The sequence below is a fragment of the Patagioenas fasciata genome, chromosome 4 (genome assembly GCF_037038585.1).
Source record: "Patagioenas fasciata isolate bPatFas1 chromosome 4, bPatFas1.hap1, whole genome shotgun sequence".
NCBI lineage: Eukaryota > Metazoa > Chordata > Aves > Columbiformes > Columbidae > Patagioenas > Patagioenas fasciata.
In genome coordinates, this window is record NC_092523.1 from 57,116,417 (window position 1) to 57,134,468 (window position 18,052).

General features: G+C 42.9%; 1 protein-coding gene across 4 annotated transcripts in view; it reads left to right on the forward strand.

Moving 5' to 3' along the window:
- AFF1 (ALF transcription elongation factor 1) overlaps positions 1 to 18,052 on the forward strand; it is a 141,215-nt gene that overhangs the window by 34,277 nt on the left and 88,886 nt on the right. Inside the window, exon 1 of one of the 4 annotated variants that reach the window (XM_071807965.1) lies at positions 4,217 to 4,747. The exons of the other annotated variants lie outside the window; for them this stretch is intronic. Coding sequence (XP_071664066.1) covers positions 4,719 to 4,747 — 29 coding nt within the window. The 5' untranslated portion in view covers positions 4,217 to 4,718. Of the gene's footprint in view, positions 1 to 4,216; positions 4,748 to 18,052 lie in introns of those variants that run through there. 4 annotated transcript variants of the gene reach the window in all.

Genomic DNA, 18,052 nt, shown 5'->3' on the forward strand with positions numbered 1-18,052 from the left:
CCTTTGTTTAAACAGCAGAAGGTCATGTTGGAAGGACCTTAAATTCACCAGCTTGGTAGAGCTTTCTTCTTATCAATAGCTTACCAATGTTTGAAAGTACTGTAACAGTCTAGATAGATATGGGGGCGGGGGGGGAACCACAAGCTTGATAACAATACTTTTATAAAGAGGGATAGTTTTTTGACTCCTTTCCTTACTTTACACAGTATCCCTTGTTTCAGAAAGAGTTTTGTCATTGCTTGTGTGAAAGATTTACTTGACAAAGACTAAACAAATTCTTAATTATTAAAAATAAGTAGACAGTCTTAAGTAAGTAACTGTCTCCCTTTTTCTTTTTTCTAATATTTATAGCTGAAATTGCAGGAGATAATTACATATATAACTCTCCAGGGGAACTAGGATTTTTGCATTTGTTTGAAAAACCGCTCCAAAATGTTGGCTAGGTATGCAGTTTTGGTGCTGGTATTAGTATATTAAGTTATAAGTGCTTTTAGTTGTACTTATTAAGAGCTTTCTAGCAGCAGTTAAATATATTCTCTTCTCTGAAGCTGTCAGACTCTCAGCATTATCTTCCACAGCTTTTTGTAGGGAGAAGAACAAAGTTCCTTGGAGTGACACATGAGCTTGAGAGAGGATGTGGGATTTTTTTTGCAAGTACAACTTGGTCTAAATTGGTTGTGCTTTTGAGGGCAGAAGTTAGATTAACCGATGTCTGGATATCCCAGGCACCTTAATTACTCTGTGATTCTGTCTTGCAAAATAAAAATTTAAAAAACAACAACAACAGAAAAAACCCCACAACTTTAAGACCTGTTGTCAATTTGTTTTGCTTTAAATGAAACCTTTTGAAATATGTATTTAAGAATCGTCAGTTTCTTGTGCCCCCAGATGACAGCCTGGCTATCTTTAGTCTCTCTGTCATAGCTGTCTAATAACTTGTCAAAATGTGACAGCTGATTAGGAGAGACCAGCAATGATCCAAGGACTGGGGTACTCATCTGGAGTCTGAAACGTTTTTTAAGGCTAAGGAGAGAGGAGATCTGTTACCTGAGAAGAGTTAACCATATGTGAATCTAGCTCCAGCACTGGTAGTCCCAACGACGGAGGAGGTTGTGTGTGTGTGTGTGTGTGTGTGTGTGTGTTTGAGATTTTTGTGGAGTTTTGTGTGTTTGTTTTTTTGTTTAGTTTGGGTGTTTTGTGTTGGGTTTTTTTTGTTGTTGTTGTTGTTCTGTGGGTTTTTTTTGTTTCCAGGACTGTGAAGTGCTGAAACCCACTTAAGCTGTTCTCCAAGTGACAAAGGCTTGCACGTCATGTATCTGCATAGCATTTATGCTTTGCGGTTGCTTTCTATGTTGCTTTGGCCTTTTCCTGGCAGGAAAAGGGGTTGAGGATAGGGTGTGTTTCCTTGGGGTTGTTTTATCTGAAAATTATTAGAAAATCCCCTGATTAGAAAATCAATGAGTTTAGCTTCAATAAAAACACATTAAAAGAAGCAGAAAGCCCCTTTCAGGTTATAACACAGTTGAAGCCAACAGCAAGAGGGTGTAGATGAGAATTTTCTAGCTTGTTTTTCTGAAGTACCTCGCAGAAGAGTTTTAATTTGTAGAATGAATGGTAGAATGGTGAACTCCAGACCTGGACCTGAGATTGTATGAGCCATTCCTCAAATCAGGCCTCCAATCAGGGGAGTGGGAAGGGAGTGTAAAACAAGACCTACCCTGAAAACAAGCCCTAGCATGATTTTTCAGGATTTTTGAGAATGCTCGAAATATAAGCCCTACCCCAAAAATAAGCCCAGTCCATTAAAAAAAGACAACTTAAATATGGTCCAGGCAGCTACACATGTAAAAAGAAAAAAAAAAAAAAGTGATACGTTTTGGAGCAAACATTAATGTAAGACGCTGTCATCTTATCAGAGAAACAGCTTCCCTGGGAGCAGGCTGCCCACGGAAGTGGTGGAGTCACCATCCCTCGAATAGTTTAAAAGGTGTTTAGATGAGGTTATTAGGGACATGGTTTAGTGCTAGCGTTAGGTTAGGTTATGGTTGGACTCAATGATCCTGAGGGTCTCTTCAACCAAAATTATTATATGATTCTAGGTATGTGTGGTAAACTACCCATAAAATACCTGACTGAAAGGCCTTGTGGTCACCAGTCTCAGCGGAGTTAAGAGCCTGATTTAGGTGTCTAGGGAAAAGAGCTGCTCTCCTTCTTTCTACAACACTTTGAATGTACAAAATGCTGTGAAATAAGAAGTGTTAGCTACCAATGTTAGCAACCCCAATACCCGGTAGGTGGTTTTGCCTCTTTGGAGAACCCTGCTGCAATCCAGGACACTTGTCTTCCCTTCTGAGATTTGCTGCTGGGTGATGTTCTGTCTGTGATGTGCTGTCGTTCTGTTCGTCACCTGGTGAGACGGAGATGGCTCTCTGTGGAGATGCCCTTATTGAAGAATTGTGTGAGCATTTCACGTTAATCTCATTACCTCTGCATCACAGGACGTACACAGTAATCAGCTCTTGGCACCTTCTGTGCTGTCTCATTTACATACAACCCTCGCACTAAATGGCTGCTTCTGCAAGCTTAGTTTTAAGTTAGAAAGTGTGTATGCAAGCATTTGCATGTGTGTGAAATGTTTATGGACTTTGCTGGGAGTTGGAGGTTTTGTTTTACAGTTACTGTTTCCAAGGACAGGTGTCTCCTGCTTGCAGAACTTGTGCTGTTATCATTTTGTAGTCCTTATGGGTTTCCTTATTTGTTAGTTGTTGTGAAATTGTCATCTTGTCTTCAGAGATGATAGTGGTTTTACTGGCACTTCCAGGACTTCAAACAATTTCACAAAATGTTGGGTGTGAATTTTGTTTTGTGTTATGTTTTTTATCTTGTGTTTTTTATTGATCTTGCATTGTTTTTTCTATTTGTCTTATGGTTTTGATTTTTGTTTTGGTTGGTTGCTTGTTTGGTTTTTTGGTGGTTTGTTTGTTTGTTTTTTCTTGGTTTCATTTGTTTTATTTATTTATTTAAAGTTCATAATAGCCATTGTCAATTATCAAGGTGACACCCCAAGTCACTGATGAGCAGTTGGGTCCATGATTATCTGATAGAATGGTGGTATTATCTGCTTACTTTATAATCAGAGCAACTTTTTTTCTTGCAGTTTTCTATTTACAGTCTTTCCTTTTGGGGCAAAGTCAAGGAATGGGGGGAAAATAATCTGATAGACTAGCTAGAATATTTTAAACTACGTACTTAAAATTATGTGCTTCTAGAACTTTTACTTTTAAAATAATTTATTATTCCTGATGAATTGGGGTATAAACTCTCTTCTGGTATCTGCTGAGCATTTTGACAAGATGTTGGGCTTTAAAACGGAAAAATAGGAGGAATGGAACCTTGTCACAGTGTTGGTAGAAATCTTAGCCATATATAGTCTGTCCAGAAAGGTTGAAGGGATCTTGGATCCGTTGTTTTGCTTACTGAATGCTTGGTTAATTACTGACTGGAATGAATTGTAGGAGTAGTTTGTTTTTACAATTGTGCCAGGGAACACTCCGAGCAAGGGACAGGTATTGCTGCCTTCTGTGTGAGTCTACAAGCTGCAGTCAGGACCAGCACCCAGAAGAAATTACTAACACTTCAAATTGCAGGCTAAGAAACTTTTAAGTATGGACACCTGCAAGTTTAGTTGGTGTAGTCGGGTTTTCATCTGCTACGTCGGCGTTGCCAGGTGGAATACAGTGTTTACATCTGGGTCCTGTATTTGTTTTGAAGATGGTCTTGTAGTTGGAGAACTAGGTGAGACGTGTCCTTTGGTTTTTCTTAAAACAAAACACCACCCCCAAAACAAAACAAAAAACCAAACAACAAAAATACTCCCAACAAAACAAAAAACCCACAAACAACAAGGAAAACGAAGCCAAAACGGAAACAAGCACCAATAACACCACAAAAAAAAAAACCAAAAAAACAACAAAAAAAAAAACCCACGACGACCCCTGGGATGTGAGACTCGGGAGCAGCATCCACAGCCGCCACATCTCCCGGTTCCCTATGCGTGCTCTGTCCCCACCAGCCCGGGCATCGGCGGGCGACGCCCACTGCTCTCGTGCTGCCGGGCCCGGGGCAGAGGGCCCCCTGCCCGCGCTGGTCTCCGCGCCGCGCGCTGCCGTGAGCCCGTCCCGCAGCATCTCCATGTAGGGACGTTGGGTTGTACCACGGAGCCCTGGCAGGAAAGGGGGAGGCGCGCACGGTGCGGACACCCGCGGTGCGAACCGCGGCGAGACCTGCTGCCCAGCGAGCAAGAGGGAAGAAGCAGAAATAGGCGGGCACCGGTGGCGAGCAGCGCTGAGGGCCGCAAGCTGCGAGCCGGCAGTCGGGATTTTTAGCGGGGCTGGCACGGTGTCCACCCCCCGCAGCTGGAAGTGCGGGGCCGCCTCCCCCTCCCCGGGGCCGGGAATGCGGGAGGCCGGGGGAGGGCCCGGGTGCCCGGATGTCGCTCAACATGATGAGTGAGAGCGCAGCCTGCGCCAGGCAGCCGGGGCTGGGGACGGCGCGGTGAGGGGGGCGGCGGCCACGGTGACATTTGAGAGGGACACGCTCGCGGGCACCGGGAGCCGGGGCGGAGAGGCAGCCCGGCAGATGGAAGAGAAGGTTTTGGCAGGGGGTTAGAGCCTGGAGAGCCGGGGAAAAGAGCTCATGGATAGAGGACGCTTGGCTGTATGAACTTCGCCATGGCTGCCCAGTCGAGGTACGGCATTAAATAACTTTTCATTGCGGGTTTTGCATGGGCTGGTAGCGTTAGTAAAGCCCTCGCCCCTTTTCAGGCACAGTTCGCTGTTGATTTTTACACCGTCTTTTAGAGAAATGTGTCTGAAGACACGTCCTGGATAGATTTGTTCTTATATATTTTTTTTCTCGCTGAGGGTCCATTACATTCTCTCAACATAAACTTTCTTTTAACAGGAAAAGCAAAGCCTTAATTACTCCCTATCAAATCTCTCCCAGTCCAACAAATTAATAGCTACTTGAAACTGATTTTCTTCTCCCTTGTGGACTTGTCTGTTGTTTGTTTTATTTTTTCCTGTAACCAGACGAGTGTAAACAGGTTTCTGAGATTGCTTACAGCAGTATTTTAAAAAGTAAATGGTTTATATTGGGTTGGATCGGGGAGCCGGCTGTATAAAATGGAAGCAGGTCGTGACTGCTTGTGTGCAAATCTGCTGGGTGGGTGGGGGGATAGAAACTGGTTGTAGAGAAGAGCATGAAAAAGAAAGATCAAATCTAGTTCCTGTCAGGGAGCAAAATTAAAACAAATATACCAAACCTGGTTAAATACTTTTCAACTAACTGTGCTTTTAAAGAAACAAGTTCTTGCTTGCACTGAAGTGGGGGGGGGGGGGGGAGGGGGGCATCCTGTCTAAAGTAAATTTCACTCAGCATGGGGGAGGCAGCCTTTCTTAAGTCATAGTAGTTGATGAAGCAGTGCTATTTAAGGTACCTGTTAAATGCCTTTTAAGGTTTTATGATGCTTTAATGGGCATTTCAGAAATGCCGAGGAGAGAAACTCGCCCTTTAGTCCCATACCAAACAGCCACCCTGCTCCCCTTTCCTCCAAGCAAGGGAAAAAACCCGAACAACAACAACACCACAAACCCAAAAAACAAACAACAACAACAAAACAAAAAAAAACACAAAAAACCCCACAAAAATTTAAAATGGTGACATATCCTAAACAGAAGTTTAGCACTCGCAGTGAATTTTCAGAGTGGTGCTCTTCTGCAGCTTTGAGGCCAAGACCTGGCTTGAAATTACACATTGCAAAATGACAGAACCCTGAGGTTTGGGGAGGAAGGACTGGAAGATTGATTGCTTCGTTAGCAGCTGAACTCTTCGCTAGCTCAGGCTGCCTGCTCTCTCTGCGTGTGGGCAAACTAGGAGGACTTAACAAAGAGGTGAAGGTTTAATTTTCCAGCTTTTGTTTTTTCCCCATTGTATGATCACTTATTCGCATGATTTACCAACCTGCATTATCAATGCATTGCTTTAACAGAGTAAGAGAGGATACAGCACGAATCTTGGTGCTGCTGGCCCAGCCTCGCAGCTTGGCTGGACTCCAGGGATGTGCTTGATGTCTCGGAGGTTGCATGACCCTCTTCTTGGGTGGTGAGAGGGCAGGTGGCGCTGAGTCCCAACAGCAGCCCCCAGCCTCAGCAAACGGGCCGAGAAAGGGCAAGTTTGGCAGCGGGATCGGCAGTCCGCTTCCTGAAACTGTAAAGTGGATGGTGCCAAGAAGAAAGTTCTATATGTCGGGTGGTTCAAAACAGAATGCGAGGAAGACAGAATGGACGGCTGGGTCCGTGGGGCTGAGTACTGTGGGGCAGATAAAAGGACTGTGCCCCACGCTTGCTGTTTGAGACCGGCCTGGAGAGAAGATGTGCACCTGCTGTTCTGTGCCCTCCCTTCTCCTCTGTTGCGTGCGTCAACTTTGCTCTTGTCAGGATGCTCTGAGATGCTTGAGCTGTAAAACTGCATCAGAGCATTTCAGCATCATAAGGTAGCCTCTGCATGTGCTAACATCAGTGTTAAGGTCTGATTATTGCTTGCTTTAAGATATTTAAAAGGGAGCAAGAGTGACTATGAGCAACATAAATGGATCTCTTGTAGGAGAAGAGGCTGTATTTGTGTTGCTTGTGGTATTCCTGTTTTGGTGGCATAGATCAGCAGGGGTATGAATCTCAGTCCAAGAGATTTATACTTTGATAGTGTGTAGAAGCTTTTATTCAACAGTGAAAGATGAATTCATACTCATAATAAATAATTGGTGTTATACTGCATGGGACTGAGAGGCCAAATGTCTCCAGAATTCATTTGCCATAACATGTCACAGGGTTTACTCTGCAAGGTAGCTGACAAAAGCTGTGGGTGAGCTTTTTGTGTTCTTTTTTCCTTTGTAAAAAATACAAACAACTTCTGCAAGCTCAGTGAGTTGCTTGCAAGGTGGTATGATACAGAGCAGTGTAGTAATTTTGGGTATCACTCAGTATGAGGCCTTCGGGCCTTCTTCCATCTGCTTGGGTTTGGTTGCTCTCACTCTGAATGTTTCAGCTAGTGACAGGGTTGTGGCATTGGGGACGATGCGTGTTTGGTAAGAAGAAGATCCTGCGTCCTTTCTTCGCTTCAGGGCTGTGGTCTTGGGTGGATCAACTGGAACTTGGGCTTCACTGTTCTGAAGGGTGGAAGGGTAAGGAAAGCAAGGTGATAAAACATGTCTTTTGCTGCTCGTCAGCGTTTTTAAAAACTGTAATAACGGTGACTGAGAAACTGATGTGCTAATGCATGCCATAACTTTTTTTAATAGTAAATCTTGAGAAATGATTACATGGTGAGTTGGGTATGCATTTGTTTCAGCTGCTGGAGAATAAACAGCTTATACCAATGGCTGCTCTAAATAGCTTATACCTAGACCTATTATGTGGAGAAACTATCCCCCAGTTTGCATTGTTTTGTGTACAATGTAGATTTTCTTTTTTAAGTTGCTGGCTGAGCTGTAGGCTGGCAGCTGTAGCTTTCTATGCACTTGCTTCTGGAACACACAGATGATCTGGTGCCTGTAGTGTCCCGTGGGCTTGTGTCAGATTTTCGTGGTATATTCAGGAACGTGTGAGCAGAAGCAGAATCAATCTGAATGAGAACAAGTTTGCCATCTTGTTAGATATGGTGTGGTTATTCATCACGTGCCATTCAGCTGCTCTGGGATGGGGCAGGACCTCTGGGAGGTGTGTGGGACAGGATAGCTGATTTCCTCAGGCTGGTTGCTATCTGTAGACCCTGTCAGTGACACTTAGTTTATTTAAAATCGGTGGGTAAGGAAATACTTTTGTTGTTGTGGATGCTAAGAATTTCCAGTTACATAACTCAACTTTTGACGTGGTCAGGATTAGTATGATCACAGGTATGCAGAATGAATGCGATTTCCTAATCTTTGTCTGTAGCACGGTCAGAGCAACATGAAACCTGAGTGTTGTGCCGTCATCCCTGCTGGGCTCGCCTTGCCCTTTCTCCTGAGTCAGGCCTGCAGTGAAGGGTAATGATGGGCAGCAGTCTGGGAAGCCCTCTGTTTCCACCCCCTAAAGCCAAGTCATACCAGCTAAACCCAGAAGAATCTTGAAATGAGGCTGTACCACTGCGGGGTGGGGGGGAGAAAAAAAAGTGATGCTGTGCATAAATAAAATGTGGCCATGTCTGCATTTAAAGCATGGTAAATGCAGCAAAACATTTCATTTTAAAGAGAATCGTGCTGAGGCTTTTCCCTGAGGAGAAGCTGCATTGAGTGATGCAGCTTGATTTCATTTGGTGTCATTTCACAGCTTTCCAGGCCAGATCTAGAGACGTGTTTCATAACTGGTTTGTTTTGTGGGGCCTGTTGACACAGGGAAATGCCAGTGTTGGTGATGCTGCATTCCAGTCAGCTGATGCAGGTGAAGAAGGGCTGAAACAGTGTCTGGTTGAAGTTTGCTTCGCTGTTCTAAGCTAAAACATCCTGTGAACCCCTGACAGGTTTGCTAGTATGCTGCTACCAGCCCTGCCTGTTGAAATACAACCCTGTTTTCTCCACAACAAAATGCCTGCCTGATTCACAGCATGTTTTGCAGGCTACTGGGGATTTTCAGTTGGCAGTTAATTATTACCTGGGCTTTCTGGGCCTGGAGTCCGTCGCTTTGGGGCAGGCCTGCGGGTGAAGCTCCCCCACAGAGAAGAGATGCTCATAGGAAAGTTTGTTGTTTGTTTTGGTTTTTTGTAAGTAGTTTTTTTTTTTGTTTTGTTTTGCTTGTTTGTTGGTTGTTGTTTTATTTTTTTTTTTTTTTTTTTTTTTTGCAGTGAGGATTCCAAGTTTTAATACAACCAAGCACCCTGAAATCTCTGAAACAGTATTATAATGGCATACTTGAGGTGGTATGGGAGCGAATGTGTCCTTAGATCACATGATTTTCCTGGGTCTGGATCTGTAGTGTAGCAAGGAATCTTCTCGCTGCTTTTTATGAGAAAATCACTTGCTAGTTCAACTGCAATATGCAGCACAAATAGCAGGAAACAAGCTTTTAATGAGCTGCATAAATTCTCCTCGGTGCTTTATTTTTGAGTGTGCTCATAGTGAATGACAGCATGAAGCTTTTAAAGGCCTTTAAAATATGATAGAAAAGCCATCTCAGTGAATGGGAACGTAACATTCATAGGAATGTTACTAAGACTCTGTTCTTCACCAGGTGGACTACGGTGCAGTGAGGGAGAGTTTTCCTAGCTCGTGAGCAATGTCACGGAAAAGTTACTTTAGTGTAGACATGCCTGAGCCTCAAAAAAAAAAAAAAATTAAAAAAAAAGTAAAGTACTCATCCTGTTTAGGCTTGAAGACAATGTGGAGATTCTTTTTTTCTGTGTGTTATGTTACTGTGAAAGAAGTGACTGGCCATGTTATGTTTTACAGGTTTGGCTGCTGCAGCTCATCCGTGTCTGTGATAAAAACGAGAAGGCACACATAGCGCTGGCTGGGGTGGAGCAACTGGCTGGGGCAGATATTCCTGCAAAATGTAGTGCTATCATCGGCAGATTAAGACAGAACTGTGTTGTTCCAGCAGAATGCTTTCATGGGCAACAGGCAAAAGCTGCTGCTGCATCTGCTGTGAGCAGGTTTTCCACAGTCACCTGTTCATAGGCAATTTGGGGAAGAAAAGTTGCATTCTAGATCCGTACAGAATCAGACAGCTGTGGAGAGCAGTGAGAGAGGCAGGATCTTTCCCCCCACCTTTCTGCTCCCCTGCCACATCTGCTTTGTGCAGAGCCAGCCCCCAGCTGGCTGAACATTGCTGAGGTGCAGAAATCAATGATTTCCTTATTTTATTGCACAGGTTTTAAAAAATGCATTTGTTTTGCTGCCTTATTCTTGTAGGGGAGGGCAGGAGAGGCAGGCAGGGAGAAGAAGCAGGTGTGTGGGCACAAAACTGCATTTGAGGAGGTGCTCTGCTAGTGTTAGTTCTGAATATGTGACTGTTCTCAGCATTGTCAAGCTGAGGTGTCTTGGCAGGTTCGGATAGTCAACTTTCATCACAGGTGCCATATGTTTCATGGAGATGTTTGTCTTCTGGATTAGTTTAGACTTAAATGTAGTTTAGTGTATAGACTTGTCATTGCAAGTTGTAGTGAGTGTTTATTGTACCAGTGACCTGAAGTTTTCCTTTAGTGTTTTTGCAATGCTGCCTGTCAGGTGAAGAGAAGATAATGTCCTTGCTTTAATTTTCAGAGAAAGTTCAGAAAGCAAAATGTTAATGTTTAACCTCAGAGACAACAGTAAAACTCTTTTCTCAGAACTGTGAAGAGTAGAGCAGAAGCCCTTTTTAAAAAGAAATGAGAGCAAGCTCTCAAGCATATGGCAGTATTTCTATTCTGTACCCTTTTTGGGGCTTAGAATACCATATACTTTGTAATCTATAAGCAGCAAATGGTCTATCTATCAATGTATGAATGGCTCGTTCACGGCTGTGGTGTTTAGCAGCTGATGTGTATGTGAGGTACAAGCATGAGTGCATGTGCATCTTCCCCAGGCTGAGTTATGGACATGGGAGTTCAAAATATGGATAGCTGCGAGCATCTGAAATGGAAAGGAGTTACTAAAATGTATAGCAGTAAGGGGATATTTACATCTTTGGGGAGCTGTAGACGTTTGGTAAGAAATTGCTTTCAGTATTCTTGTGCTTCTGCAGTTTGTTACGTTGTGTTTTAAAAAGATGCTATAGAGGTAATTAATCTTTGCGAGTACAGCTTAGAAACACTCCCTCATAACTGGTCTGCAGCTATTTCTCAAGGATTCTCTCTCCCCAGTAGGCTGTTTTGGAAAAATCATCCCAATCTGAACACACAGAATGTGCTAACAGTTCAGAAGCACTTTGGTGAAATGCTTCTCTCTTCTCCCTGTCCCCACAGCCCTCGGCAGAACTCGTTGTTCTAGTAAAAGTTGTTTTCCTGGTGCCAGTAAGCCTGTGGTTCTGCTGAGAACATGCTGTCACTCCAGGGACCTATTTCTTCATACCTTTGCTAAAATAATGTGTGCTAACAGAGAGATGGCATGGACTGACTGTGCTGTGGAGTGGGAAGCTTTTATTTCTGTCTTAAGACTACCTTAGCATTGTCATGACCTGGAGACCCCCATCCCTGACAGCTGCCACGTCTGCCTGTCTGTCACTGCAGCTTCTAGGCCTTGTTTGCCCTGGAAAGTTTTGCTGGCATTGCTAAAAGTAGAGGGAACAAATATACTGCAGAGGTGAGATAACTGTGGTGGCTGAGTGTAAACTCTGTGATATCGGTGAATAAAGGCTGCTTTTTCTGGCATGCGGCTTCTGCGGCGACAGGTGTGGATGGTGGCTGTAAGCTGTGTTGGCTAAAGAGATGTTCTGGACCACTGGGTTTCCCTTTGTACAGGATGGTCTGCTTTTTCCAGCAGTTACCTCTCATTGTAGGTGAAGGACCCGTCTGTCCAGTGAGACCATGTGATGTTTCCTGTAGTCCAGCCTGAGAGTCTCTCTTCAATTTTACTGAAATGTCACACCTGCCTTTTGATGTTGTTTTTAAAGCTACTTCTGGAAGTGTCTGGCTATATAAATTAAAAAGAAAAAGAAAAACAAAAAACCACAACAAACCAACAAAAACAAACCAACCAAGCAAACAACAAAAAACCCCCACAAAACACAAAAATACCAAACCAAGAAAACAATGCACTAAAACCCCCATGGTTCTATAAGAAGAAAAATGAAATTGCCTCATGCATAAATCACTGGGTTCATAGTACGTGCCTCTTTCTTTTGGAGAAACTAGTTTTTTCCACTACTAGTGCAATATTGTCTGACACGAGGTTACTTCTCTGTTCCTGCTGAGTGTCCTTTGGCAAAAATATTTTGTACCGTTACTCTTTTTTTTTTTTTTTTTTTTTTTAGTTTTTTTTAAACCATTACGTTACCTCTTCAGTGTGTGAGGTGATTGTGTTTGGTTCTGCTACTTGTTCAGAGGGAAAACGGAGAGAAGGGAAAGCAGACAGTAGAAATAACATGATTACACTTGAGACTTTCTAACACGTTGTCTCTTGTGATTCTTGTGCTAAATTGTGATAGCTGAGTTTGCACATCAGAAATAAAACTCATTGCTCTTCTTGGAGAAGGGCATATCAGGACCTGCCTTCAGCAGCGCGATACCTGCTCGTGGTTTGTGGTTGTGCAGCCTTGGCTGCTTGCCGTTTTTTCACTTGTGCTTCTCTTTAATATTTGCTACCTGAATGTCAAGCTCATTTGTAAACTCTTCAATTGTAGCCCAGCTTGCAGTTAATTCTTGCTTTGTGCTGCAGGGTTGATTGTGCCTGTTGGATACCCAGATTTGAGGTATGTCCCAGTCTGGAGAAGGAGCTTTGCTGAAGGATGTTTCTGCATGCTTGTCTCCCATGCAGACTGATGGGAAACTTAGGGCAGTACTCAAAGCAGTGCTTCTCCCTTCAAAAATAGTTATCTGGTTTTAAAGCCTTAAGAACGTTAATACAGAAGCCCTTGGAGTTTATATGTTTTTTTTTCCTTGTGTCTGAGGTTGGTTTTTATGCACTTTCATTTTCAAAAGCTCTTGATTTTCAACTTGTTTGGATACTGTGTGCCTCAGGTATTTAAATATATGAAGTTCTGGTTTAACATGATATTCTTTAACTTCCGTTCTGGAAACAAGATGAACAAGTCTCTTAATATTTTAAGGGAATGTGATTGCTTCACTGAGGTTTTGGAACACTTTTAATGATCTTTATCTGTTTGCAAACCTCTATCCCTTTTACATGGGCTGGCTTCATTGAACTAGTAATAAGCTTTCTTTGGTAGTTTGTGGGCTCCCCCCTACCCTGTCCCCAAAGAGGAAATGCCTGTTTTTGTGTAGTGGACTACAGGAGTAAAAAACTCTACTGGTCTAGAGCCTAAGAAAATTCTATGTAACTACTGAAGTCAGAGAGAGACAGAAAAACATGTAGAATTGTGTTCTGTTCTTCGAGAAAGTCAAATCTCCTTTTAGAAACACCACAGTAATGAGGTGTGGTATTTGGAGACATGGGGGATTTTTCCCATTGCATTCTGCATGAAAAGCAGTTGACTCACACATTGAGGTATTAAAAATAATAGACCAAAAAAACCTTCCTAGATTGGCTGACTTGGAAAAATTCAGTAACTCAGTGTTTCACCTTTAAAAAAAGACTTTTAGTCATGTGGTGAATTAAGTGCTACCAAGCTTTCCCTTGCAGTTCTCTCTTTATTTGTAACAAAAATGGCACCACTACTCCCAGCCTTCTCTGTTCAAAGCATATGCTGATAAAAGAATACCTATGTGGCTTTTGTTCTTCTAGGTATAGGGAAATTTTAATGTTATCATGCTATCGGGATAAAAATGGCATGATGTATGAAGGAGCTGGCAGAAATTCTTCCCTGCTGAGAAACTGCAGAGTTGATAAGTTAGATGGTATAATGTAATCAAGAAATAACAAGTAAGAAAGCTGAAAAACAACATGGGTGGCACTAATAACACTGTAAAGATGTGCCATCTAGTCGTAACGGATGTTGGAATGTTTTTTCCGTAAGTTACCTTTGGGGGGAAAAACCTTATTTTTAGCATATCATTCAGCAAGTTTCATTTGAGGGGAAAAAAAGCACTTTTCTTTCTAGTCTGTCTTAGCAGGATACGAGTGTTTGAGCAGTTTCGTAGCTTACTGTGGAACCATTAATAACAACAGCTGAAGGGAAAGTTACTGACTTACACTCATCTGTCACAAAAATTAGTATTTCTGAGTACAAAGGTGTGCTTAAGGTTTGATTGTGAGTAGCTGTACATTTTATCTACAGACTGCAGCCTTTTGTGCAAGAATAAACCACGCTGGAAACTTTTTTCTTAAATCAAAGGCTTTCTGTGTAGATGCATGAAATTGTGCATACAAGGCAGCCTAGCCAACTTGAAATGAATAGTCTAGTATGGGAAAGGAGACCAAAAAGAAACCCACGAGTTAGCAGCTTTCTTTTCAGCAAAACCTAGACTTTCCTTCTGAAGATGCCCTTAACTTTTTGTGGATGTTGTTCTCTCCTCCTTCCAGTCCAGATGCAAACTTGGCTCCCAAGCCAGTACTTCCGTTACTGAAGTATGTGAGTCGGTCTAGTTCCTAATGATTTGGAAAGTGTGTTTTCTTTCCAAGTCGGCTAAGTAAACTGAACGAACTGACCTAAAGGAGATGGGTTTCTTTCATTATGCATTTTGATACGTCTTTGGAGGGACAGGCTGAATTCGTGTGCAGGGAGCCTGTTGCTATTTCTTTTTCACACAACATAGACAGCTGATAGAGTCTAGCACTGTGTTTCACAGCCAGAACCTTCTCTCTGAGATTCTTAAGTAAATGAAAGCAGTTTGTCATTATAACATAATCTGATCAGTGCAGCCAAAACCTTCGCAGGCTCTGTCTTGGCAGCCTAATTGGTGTGTGGTGTTGCTTTTCACTGAATAACTTGTGAGTGAATTTATCATGAAAACTTAGGAACTATGCTATTTAAAAATGAAACAAAACACTCAAAAACCCACACAAACACCCCTGTAGTGTTTGGAAAGCCAGACGTGATTCGGGTTAATTTTTACATCTAATGAACGTTTAGTTGACATTCTGTCCTTTGGGCTGAACCTTGTGTTGTTTTGTGGCCAAATACAGTCGTTTCAGTCCTTATGCTAGGAACTGACTTTGTGCTGTACTTAATTCTAAAGAGACATGCATGAAGCACCCAGTATCTCAGTTGAGGATCTTGCATTTGATAGTTTCCACTCAGCTCCCTCAAGAGTACTTATTTCTGTAGCTTTCTGATTTGGCAGGAATTATTTGTGCTAACCAAAACAGGGAGGAGGGGGGAAAAAAGTTCTTTTTTCAGCTACAGCAAAAGAAAATCTCAGAAGTCATGTAGAAGTGCTGTGTAAAAGAAGGTATTGTGAAGAAAACTATCTTCTTTTTGTGTCCCACCCCAATCTTTTGCTTCTCTTTTGATGGACTTCTGTATTAGCCATACTTTTATTTTTTTCCTATGGTCCATTGTTTTCTAGCTGTTAATTTGGTGGGCAAGGGGTGTCATACATGGAGCAAATGAAAAGACAAGCAATTTACAGACGGGAAATACTGGGAAAATTACTTCTCTGCTTCCCTGTTCCTTTGTACATCGATTAAACATCAAGTTAATGGTTTCCTTTTTAAGAAACTGCTTCCTTGAAAGCGGACCATCCTCCTCCCTCTCAGCCTAATGACAGAAACGCACAGATGATATTGATATAAGCTATACTTACTTGAGTGTAACAGCTTTAAAGACCGTTTATGTACAGTAATCTGCCAAGCAAATAATGATTTGTTTTTGCTTGTTCAATGTTGCTTTCTTTCCTCTAGAGAAGTCCCTGAACACACAAGAACCAGAGCGTGAGGGCTGAAAAACCATTAGCAGTCACTGGGGTTAATACGATGCATTTAAGAGTCTTTAATTAAGTCATGGCGTTTTCTTAGAAACGCCTTGAACTATTTTTTCACTCCTTCCTCTGTGGTTAGTGAGTGCAAGCAAGATGCAGGCACTGACTAGATACAGATCTCGGATCCTGCTGATGTGCAGCAAGGTCTTGATGGAAAGTAGGAAACTGGAGGAGGGAGTTTGCGTGAGTTGGCCCTGCCAAGGGTGTGCTGGAAGCTGAGGTGACACGCCATGGCTCAGCAGGGTGTATGTGCAAGGTGATTTTTCTGCCACTGCTCTGGACTTCGTGGTTTGCTTTGGTTTTTTCTCTGTTGGCCTCATTCAAGGCCAAATTAGAGTGTGAGCATGTATGCTCAGTTCCAGCTGATCCATCCCTTCCACATCTTTTGTGGGGCTTAAACTGTGTGTTATAAGGCAACAAGCTACTTCGATGAAAGGAGCAATTTAAACCAGTATCTGGTTTTCTAGTTTCCTTTGGCTTTAAACTTTCAAGTCCAATTCAAGAGAGCATTCCTGTTCAGGAGCCGTGCTCGGAGCTTGTGCTCAAAATGAATTCTTGACCTGGAGCTTTTATGAAGAGGGTGGTTTTTGCATGTACATGTGTATAAGCAGGTGCTTGAAATGGGTTCCTGATTCACAGCTTGAAACTGACTAATGACTTCTACATGTGTGCAAGACAGAAAAAGAGAGGTGGGAGAGGGAAGGGATATTAATCTTTCATATTTCCTCTATTTCTTTTCATTCTCTGTGTATTGCTACAAGCCTCATATTTTTAATCAGGGCTGTATTAAGTGGAAAAATGTGGGGGCTAAGGCACAATATGCCAGCTGAGGAGGATTCTGAGAGTTGATCTGAGGTGAAGTAAAAGGAAGGTTTCAGGTGGAATAGGAAAATGCAGAAATATTGACTCTCTCCATTCTTTCTTTCTTTCCTCCCTCCCATTTTTTCAAGCAGCCTTCTACTCTTTTGTGTTGTATGTTTAGTAACTGTGACAACTAAGGAATTGAGTAATAGGAAAAGACGCCGAATGTGTTAGAAAGTATTTGCTGAGGTTTTAGGGAGATTTAGTTTTCCTGTGGTTTAAAAAGAAAAATTATTCCAAATCCCTGCGATCAGCTTGCGTTTTCTGGAAAACACTTAGCTTTCTACTGGTGACTCGACTGGACGTGATTCAGGTTATTTGGGGTGTTAGCTGAGTTGTTACTCATCGTGTTTGTGGACGCTTCGCGAATGAGTCTCTAGGGCAGGCAGAGACTACAGAGCGGTGAAGCAACCCAGAGGAAGCGCGTCCCTGTTGATGATGCAGGAGGCTGTTTGGAAGCAGGCTGATTGAGAGACTTGCAACGCTTGATGCTGGATGTAGCTCCAGACAGAGTCAGAGGGTGAGGGTAAAATGCAACAGCCTCCAGAGAAGAACTTAAAACCTTCTTCAGAAGTTTGACGCGATGGTTACTGTAGGACATCTGCTTGGTCCCTGGGAGGGCAAAGCTCAGACCTCCTGCCTGTGCTCAGGGGGCTGAATAAGTGTCATTGGGAATGCGCATGAGAGGGCAGGGGATGAAGAACCGCAGGGAGAGACAGAGCTGATTCATTCTCCTTCCATACTCTCTGTCGTCAGCGTGGCGTTCAGTACAGGCGCTGAAAGAGAGGCTGTTGGTTGCTAGTGTAAAAATATTCATAAGGGTAGAGGCTCTGATGGGTTGTATCAGAGAAAGCAGTGTATCCCTGAAAGACGTCCTGAGTCACTGCCGAGTGGATAAAATTCTGCATGTGCCCGGTGAATCTCCTCCTGTGTATTTCTGTAGCACTTCAGTGCAATTTTCCAGCCCTGGTCACACGCTTGGCACAAAAACACCACCATTATTGTCTGGGCAGACGTGACTTCCTTTGAAAGTGGTAGTTTCCCCAGACAAAAGGACAGAGGGTTGAGAGCAGTCTTGGAAAGGTACCAGTTCCTCAGAAGGTTAAAACTGGAAGCAAAATGATACAAAGAGTCTCCAAGTAGAAGAGCTGTAATGTAATTAAGAAGTACTTTGACTAATTGCCTTTTACCAGTTGGCTGTCAGGTTTTGCTTTCTTTGAAAAAGAATAGCTGTGATGTGACTGTACGTTCTGATGGCTGAGACAGGCATATCTTTAATACGGCTAAAGTTGAGCTTCCTCTTTAATTTCCATTTGCAGGAGTCACATCTAACGTCTGTTCACCCCTGTGCTTCCTGTCAAGGTCCAAGGAAGAACATCTTCCTCATTTGCCACAGCCTTTGTACTTTGCAAGGGCTTTGCTGGTAATGACCATTTCCAAGGGCTGAAACTTTGCGCATGTCATGGAGCAAGGGGGAGTTCTCACCACTAACCTACAGTTCTCATGGGCTTAAAATGCATCTGTCAGAGGGCAGGGATGTGGGAACGGTTGCAGAGCTACATCACCCACAGAAAGTGTCCAGTTTTCTTGATGGTACTCATATTGACTGAGGCTGCATGAACACTGGAGATGTCTGAAATATTTG